At 45.5% G+C, this 8,844-nt stretch overlaps 1 protein-coding gene across 2 annotated transcripts; it reads right to left on the reverse strand.

Moving 5' to 3' along the window:
• Positions 1-2,782: 2,782 nt before the first annotated feature.
• POU4F1 (POU class 4 homeobox 1) lies at positions 2,783-4,865 on the reverse strand. Of its 2 annotated transcripts, XM_054016556.1 has the most exons (3): positions 4,532-4,865; positions 3,535-3,802; positions 2,783-3,465 (listed from the first exon to the last, which is right to left on the reverse strand). In XM_054016556.1, exons 1-3 carry the CDS (start codon positions 4,652-4,654, stop codon positions 2,783-2,785), a joined length of 1,074 nt encoding a protein of 357 aa, XP_053872531.1. In that variant the 5' UTR covers positions 4,655-4,865. The 2 variants fall into 2 exon arrangements, with proteins under 2 accessions (XP_053872531.1, XP_053872529.1); XM_054016554.1 differs by having other exon boundaries at positions 2,783-3,802.
• Between the last annotated feature and the right edge of the window lie 3,979 nt (positions 4,866-8,844).

Below are 8,844 nucleotides of genomic sequence, written 5' to 3' on the forward strand. Positions count from 1 at the left end.
TTAAAATCACAGCTTTTTGAACGTTTTATTCTTTACTGAACATCACGTTAAGTGTCTTGATTCACAGATTTACCGGCAAAATTAAAAAGATTTGGCTAAAATATGTCTACAGAAGAAATAATCCCAGCTATTAAGTAACTTTTTACAATTGGCATCTGATCTAGTCACAGGTCATCAGAAAAGAAAGAGGTTCTTTGATCACTTGAAGCAGTAGGTGGCATCCTATACGTTCCTAATGAACAATTGCATTTACAACGTCAGGAGAGATCAGTTTATGATTTTCATATTTATTAACACAAAATAAAAATAAAATATTTTGTTACATAATTAAGTGCAATTAGGCCAGTCAGAACAACATATAAACCTGAAAGCACCAAGCTTTTTTTTTTCTTTACACATATTTTGTCGGTGCACAATCCTTTCCAGCAAACTGAAAAGAAATACTTCAGAAGTCCTTTTTAATTTTACTTTGATTTATATTTTCTGCAGTTATAGAATAAACTTCAAGAAACACACGCAGCTAATATATAGTTAATTTTATTCAGAGCACCGATTTTCACATAAGAGCTATCTCAAAGTAATGATTTCTGAATTTAGCAGAAAAATACATCTCTCACTATTTTTATTTTTTGGTAGAATTAGTATTTGTCTAACGGCTATATCTTGAATTTATCAGCCGTGCCTCAGAAATAAACAAAACAAAAACAAAAAAAAGATGCACCCAATAATAAACTATTCTGTTTTCATGTTTGTTTTATTTGTAAGTGTGCTGGGACTTATCTCCCTGTTGTATTTTGTGTTACAGAAATATTTCTGAAAGAAATAAAAGTAATATAGTAAAGACACAACCAAGGAGAAAGCTCAGCAAACATACATGGACAGGTAGATAATTCAGTGAGACATTTCAGGATCCACACGTGGTTGCAGTTTGTAACCATTTTTTGTGTATGTGTGTGTTGCATTAACGAAAATATTTACAATCATCTTCCTTTTTAAAAAAATCTAAATACAAGAACGTGACAAGAATGTTTGTGTTTTCGGTGAAAACAGGCAGTAAACTGTGAAATTACACCATCCACAAAAGATTCTACCAGAAGCTACTCTATTTTTAGTGCTCAGTTTCAAAATGCATAGAATGTTTGCGCTGCAAACAATGATACACAAAATAATTAAATAAATAATCAAATAAATAAATAAATAAATAAATAAATAAATAAATAATAGCGAGACCTTATCACGGATCTTTCTGTGCCTTTTTTAGGTCATGCATGATTTCAGTCTTTGTTTGTTTTAAACAGCAGGGCGTTTTCTTTTCAGAAATGCCTTGTTTTTAAAGCCTTTCCAATAACACCAGACCCAGTGAATGTCTTTTGCACACAGCTGGTATTTTATCCAACGAGCTCTGGCCATTCCCCCTCCCCTTCTCCCCCCCCCCCCATCCCCGAGATATAATGCACCTTTATCTTTAATAATACGGAATAATTGCTTTGCTTTCCAATTTGGGAGACTGTGATAGTGCAAATGTAACCATACAAAACAATTCCTCTACCTAACGTTTATTATTTACAATAAACGATTTTTAAACCCAAATGTTTTCCCCCTCAACATGCAGACCCCGCAGAAATAAATGTCGTTTCAAATCCTGCCTCTTTACATTGGTGATTTCGCTTACCTACTTATGTAAAATAAACCCTGTTACTAACAGGAAACCTTCTACCACCGCAATCCTCTAAACCTCTCCAACAGATTTGGAAGAGATGCCAGAGGGGAAGGACACATTTAACCCCAAGACTTAATGACTCAGAGTATGTTTTCTTCTAACGCTAACAGGGCAGCCAGGGCAGTATAACAGCTAACGTATGCATTGTATCTCTAGCTAGATGTATCTCTATAGAGATATGGATCTCTCTCTAGTTATAAACACAAAGCACACACAGGGAGGAAAAGGAACAAAGGGGCAAGTAACTTTTTATATAGCTAGTTATAAAAATGGTTGGCTTCCCTAGCAGAGGGAGGGCAGAATAAAGGGAAAATTTCCCGGAGTATAAAGCCTGTGACTGAGCATTCACTCTCTGCTCTTAGCTAGCTAGTGTTAATGAAACAAGGGTCAGAATCTCTCCCCCTCCCGGCTCACCCCACAAGGCATCCGAACCTAACTGGAACTGCAAAAACATCCCTCTCCAAACCCCCAGTAACACAGAGAAGAACCATCACGAAGCCTCATTAAAAACATAGTTAAAAACAAAAGAAAAAAAGAGACCCAAACAAAAACAATGAGCATCATCACCAATAGTTTCACCTTCTGGGTTGTGTTTTTTTTTTTTTTTTTCCTTTTAAAATTGGTGACTCAGGGTTTTTTAAAATGTATTTATTTGTAAGTTTTGTGTGTGTCTCTGTGTGTTTACGCTTGAGTTGTTCTCGCTCTCTCTTCCTGTAAAGGGGGCGATCAGCCTGCAGAAGTGCACCCCATGGATTTCTAGAGCATTTACTTTTGCTCTTCTTGTTGTTCTCGTTTCTTTCCCTTTAGAAGTTTGTTGATGTTTTTTTCTCTCCCCTACATTGTTCCTTGGTCCCCAGGAGATTTTGAGAGTGTCTCTGGTCAAACAAGAAGTCCACTGGCTCCTCCAGCCCCCTCGCCCCTTCCACAATATCCCCTCCCACTCGCACCCCCCCAATCTCCCTCCCTTCACGCCCAGTCCCCCAACAGCTCCCCCCCTCGGTTCCCTCCCTTCGCCCACACTCCAGGGGATGGAAACTTGGCGCGTTGGTTTTGTTGGCTTGTTTAGTAGGTGGCGGAAAATTTCATCCTTTTTTGCTTCTGTCTCTGGTTGCAAAACCAAACCCGCACCACGTTCTTTTTCAGGTCCAATTTCTCGGCGATGGCGGCGATCTTCTCGGAGGAGGGCCGGGGCTGCACGGCGAAGTACGCCTCCAGGGAGCGCTTCTCCGGGGCGGCGATGGAAGTCCGCTTGCGCTTCTTCTCGCCCCCGTTGAAGAGCTCGGGCTTGTTCATTTTCTCGCGCTGGGCGCCCTCGGCCTCCTCCAGCCAGGCCTGCAGGATGGGCTTGAGCGCGATCATGTTGTTGTGGGACAGGGTGAGCGACTCGAAGCGGCAGATGGTGCTCTGGCTCAGCGAGCCCACGCCCGGGATCTTCAGGTTGGCTAGGGCCGAGCCCACGTCGGCCTGGGTCACGCCCAGCTTGATCCGCCGCTGCTTGAAGCGCTCGGCGAAGGCCTCCAGCTCGCGGGGGTCCGTGTCCGAGTCGCAGATGGAGGCCAGGCCGGCCGCCCCCACCACCGCCGAGGCCACCTGCCCCGCCGCGCCGTGGTGAGCGGCCACCAGCCCCGGATGGGGCAGGCCCGAGGGCATGTTCATGGCGGCCGGGTGCGACAGGTGGCCCAGGCCGTGCATGTGCGAGTGGGGATGGGCCGAGGTGGAGATCAAGCCCCCCCCGCCGCCGCCGCCTCCGCCGCCTCCCCCTCCTCCTCCGCCGCCTCCTCCGCCCCCGCCGGCCCCTTCGTGCCCCCCGCCGCCGGCCATGAGCGCCAGCGACGGGGAGGTGATGTGGTCCAGCAGGTCCCCGGGCTCCAGCGCCTGGTGGTGATGGTGGTGGTGGTGGTGGTGGTGCGCCAGCGGCACGGTGGAGGTGGAGGTGCACGGCACGCTGTTCATGGTGTGGTAGGTGGCGTCCGGCTTGAACGGGTGGCTCTTGCCCTGGGACACGGCGATGTCGACGGCCGCCAGAGCCTCGGCCCGGGCCAGCAGGGTCTCATCCAGGCTGGCGAAGATATTGCTCTGCAACTGCAATCGACACAAAGGGGGGGAACATAGGGGGGCAGAAAGGAGAGTTGGGTGGGAGAGAGACGCGGGAGGGGGTAATAAAAGGGCAAACGCCGAGGAGAGAGGCGAGGAGAATTGGGGCAGAGAGAAGAGAGTAAAGTGGAGATGGGGAAAGCAGGGGCAGATGGGGGGATATAGTGGGGGAGACAGGGCAGGAGGGAACGAAAAGGGGGGAGCAAGCCAGGGAGGGAGGGAGAAGAGAGAATCACAGGGGAGCCCAAGGAGAGGGGGAGCGAGGGAATGGGGGAGCCGAGAGAGGGGCGAATACAAGGGAGAGAGCAGGGAGAGGAGGGAACCAGAAAGCGGGGGAAAGTGAAGTGGGGGAGGGGGCAAAGAAAAAGAAAAGAAAGGAGAAGAAGAAATGGATATGTAACTCTCAGCTGGGGAATTGTGTCAAACACCAGCGCGCATAAAGAACATTCCTTTCAGAGGCCGAGTCATAAAAATTAATACCAAAAGTGGAGGAAGTCGGAGACTCGTGTGAACACCGCTTTCAAAAAAGATCACAGGCGCTCAGATGATTGCAGAGGAGGACATGAAAAAAACATTAAGCGCCGCTTGTCAAAATGTGCCTCGCAGCGGTTTTTTTATTAATGCACATACATGCAATATACAGAGGGGAGAGAGAGAGAGAGAGAGAGAGAGAGAGAGAGAGAGAGAGAGAGAGAGATGCAGCGGCTTGCCCCTTACCGGTGGAGTTGGTAGACAGGCTCTTCTTATTGCTTCCGAGCTGGAGTGCAGCGAGGGGTACTTGTGTTCAGGTAGGGTGGGATGCATGGCAAAATGCGGCTGTTTGCTGTTCATGGACATCATCTTGAAGGCTTGGCATGTAAATCCACAAACACTCCTGAAGTAAGGGGAAAAGTGCTCTCCGGGCGCTCTCCGGGATGAGGGTGCAGCGGCAGATCCCACTGCTGGTGCCGCTGTTTCTTGGAGCTCCCTTTGACCGCACAGTGAGACTCCCTCCAGCCCTCTCGGTCTCACTTATCTGTCTGCTCTATCCTAGCGCTGGGCTGAGATGCGCTCTGCTTACACCTGAGCCCCACATCTCGTGGCTACGGCCCCGCAGACTCTCGCGAGAGCTTGGAGCTACGGCTTTGATAGACATCAGCTGTCTCCCCCTGCCTCCTCCTCCCGCCCTCCCGCTCTCTCCCTCCCTGCGCCTTGTTGCATCTCCTTGCGCGTTTGCACGTCTAGCCGGTGCCGGAGTTTGAGAGCTGCTCTTATAATGACCACCAGAAAGGACAGTGCAGGTGCAACACCTGTAGCTGCAACACATGCGCATTGCTCGCCTTTCTAATCGGACACAGAGACACCAACGTGCGCATCTATGTATTATGTGCCTGCATGTCCATCTGCGTATAATATACGTACATGTATACATGCCCAGATCTTACATGTAATACAATGCAGTGTGCATGTCTCTATAGCTGTCTCTGAGTTTGTGCATGCTTAGGTGCTGGTACCTGTAATGTACAGATCTGATTTTGTACTTGGCTTGTACATGGTGTCTAATTACATATAGTTATCATTATTTAAAATAATAACTGGATTCTAGCGAAAGAGATGTTCATTTCCTGTGCTCCTGTGTAGTCCTTCAGAGGGACGTGTGTGTCTCTGTGTTGAGGACTCTCAACACAGAAAGTGACAGCTTTCCAGCGTAAGCCTGTTACTTTTAAGAATTCTAAATAAGCTCCTTGAGAATAATCATTGTGACAGACATTGGTTTGAAGCAGTCAGAGTCTATTGATTTCCATATAATTTCATTTCTCCCCATCTTGTTTTGTTGCAAATATTATTGTGTCAGGCACCGCTAGTGACAGCCACTTAGCCCACAAGGAGCATGTGCTTTCTACATGGGAAACACTGTTGAAATGAAATTGTGCATTTCCTTTTTTGCAGCCTGTAAAATCTCTCTTCTTTAATTGTGTGAAAACCCACCTCTCACTCCGGCATGACTTGAAGCATAAAATAATCACGAAGCCTTTTTATTTTTAAAACTACGGGTAGTTTGGTTCTTTTTATGAAGAGAGAACACAGGGAAACTAGTCTGAATCGCCTGCATAGACATTACTGCAGAAAGGAAAAGGAGGAAGAGGCTGGAAAATAACGTTGTTGAGATTCTTTTTTGTCCGTGTTTCTCCCCAGTTTTATTGTTGCATTTAAATGAAACGGTTAGGAAAAAGTAATAGAATAATGATTCGCAAATATATTGATGACTAATATTTTGGGTTATGGCCCGATCTTTTTTAGACTGGAATTCTTAAGTTAACTATATATAGTTAAAACGGGTGGCAGCCAAACCCTTTAATTAACCAACCTGTAAATTTGTCTCTCACTTTTATGATCAACAACTGGGATTAATTTGAATCCGAAGGGAACAACACAGGTGAAGCCAGTCCATTGGGGCACTCTAATGATAACCCTGGGTGATAGCCCAGATGTTATCACGTCTGCTCCAGGAGTGCTAAGACAGGCACCAGGAAAAAGCAGCCGGGTGTTTGTTTGATGCAGTGATCTGATAACCGATCTGCCATGTGTCACCCTTAAAGAGTGCCGGAATAGCTGTATCTCTCATGCACTGAGATTCGTCTATGTACATATATACATATTCGTATACTATGCATATACATATACCCCCCTCAAACACACACAGAGAGTACATATTAAAATCTCAAGTAAAGTTAACATTTGTCATCATATGGCTTTCTCCAGTTTCTCATCCAGCCCGGAAAGAAAGAAAGAAAGAAAGAAAGAAAGAAAGAAAGAAAGAAAGAAAGAAAGAAAGAAAGAAAGAAAGAAAGAAAGAAAGAAAGATGTTCAATTACTTGTGCGAGAGAGAGTCGGTCTCCATCCATTATTGTGTCCCCAGGGATTGCTGAATGCAACTTTATCTAGGAGGGGGATGAACTAGAAACTGGCACATTCTGGTTTTAAGGGGGGAAACTTGTATCGAAAACATTGTTTAAGAGGAACAATAAAATAACTAACATGCTTTTATTAACAATTCATGATTTACCCTAGCTTTTTGAGCTGCCATGTTTTGTAAATTGAAGATCAGCAAATGGGGAAATGGTGCATTTGATACATTGTTTTGAAGTGAGACGCGTATGGAAAATGCGTGCTGGAACCTGATGCAAAACAACCCACATTCCTTTGCTAATAGAATAGATGTAACGGTAAACCAATCAGCCACACAAAGACAATGGGCTTCTCACCTGACGCTGAAGATGGAGACACTCAGAGCTGGACAAATTTATCTGGTTAGCCAGAACGCTGGCCAAGTAAACTCACCAGTGTACATCGGTAGAGGAAACGCTCAGTTTAAATGAAGATTGTTCAAGTGATGATAAAAGAAGGAGAAAAGGACATGTTTTGTCTATGGATTATTCCATGGACTTTCTTTTTCCCCTTCTCGCAAGCCAAGATATATAGCATGTTCTCCAGATAGCTCATTAGTGACAAACAGAGCTAGATATGTTTGGCCCACACGTGTTTAGTAGTTCTATTTCTTATACTCATCTGCTACAGTGGCTTGTTTAAGGGCGTGCGGGAGAAAGGAGAGAACCTGTGCCTAGAGGAAGGTGGTGGTGGCCGTTAGGAACTGGCATACCCGGAGAGAGTGCACTAGAAATAATGAAATCTGTACGTGAGCCAGAGCCACGCACTCTTCTCTCTCTTTTCTCTTTGGCTACCAATTCTGAGGCTGCTCATCACACCACGGATTCTGGGCTCCTGATTGTAAACCCTTAACTTCTTACCTCTACAGCAGCCTTCCGTGAGCTTTCGACCATTAGTCAGAAGGCCCGTAGTGTTATTAATAATATCACCCTTCGGTTTTGGCTGGTTGGGAAATACTGACATATGGTAGCGATTGCACCACTTCTAGATGGCGCCTGCATTGTAGACAGGCCAACTTGGGTTGCCACAAACCAATACATTTATTCACAGTTATAAGTAAAGAATATAGCCGTGGGCATATCTGCCTTGGGTGAAAAGGCATACAGGAGACGTTGATTTGGGGCAGCTTTTGCTTTAAAGTTTACCAGATGGACCAGCAACTCATGTTCCTTTTGGTCCATTTTTTCCCTTTACTTCGGAAAGCTCAGCCTTGACTCTTTCTTCCTGCAACTTCATCATCTCACTCTGAGAATTAGCCCCAGAGGAATATTATTAAGGGTTTTAATGTTAGGACTGGCTTTGGAACTACTGTTTCTACCAGCACACGTAACATCTGTTCGAAGCCAATAGTTTCTGTTCTTCCTGTTACCGGTCTTCCTGGAGCGGTAACAACCTAGCGCAGGAACGGGGGAAATGGACAGTATGTCCTGTTGGTTTACTCAGATTGGCAAGCACCAGTGGAAGTACAACTTCTACCTGGCTGTAGATGCATTGCAGGCTAGTTATAGTGCACTCTTTTGTTACAAATAGTCTTGGGCATATTTATTGTGCAAAAATCCCATGCAGTAGGTGGTGAGTGTGTTATGAGCGAAGATCTCGCAGGTACTTGACATCATGTTTTTCAGGAGCTTTTTTGTGCTGGACAGTTCCCCGTTGATACGGGACCCCATGCTGCCTCATGCCCCATTCACTCTGTTTGACAGTTCCAGAATCTGTAAAAGACAGTTGAATTTAAGGCTTATCCCCCGTCCCTGCCTGCTAATGTACATTCGGTAACACGGGTTTGGATAATGTTCTGTGGCCAGCTTTTTGTCCTACCCTTCTTTTTATTATGTTGGAGTCTTCAGGCATTGAACTTAGTTTCAAAGTTTAAGACTCAATCAACTCTTCCTTCTCTGATCTCTTCCTAACAGAGGCCAAGACCGGGAGTGGAAGGTAGAGAGAGGCGAGCCTTTCACATTTGTTTTAGTCTCAGCAATTATTTGTCTCCGTGGCTCCTCGGGTATAATAATAAAACAAATGGCTGAATCAAGAGATAAACCAAGCCTCATTGGTAGTACTTTGGGCACTGTTGTGAAGAGTGTGGCGAGGGTGGACGCAGG

Source organism: Malaclemys terrapin, chromosome 1 (genome assembly GCF_027887155.1).
Source record: "Malaclemys terrapin pileata isolate rMalTer1 chromosome 1, rMalTer1.hap1, whole genome shotgun sequence".
NCBI lineage: Eukaryota > Metazoa > Chordata > Testudines > Emydidae > Malaclemys > Malaclemys terrapin.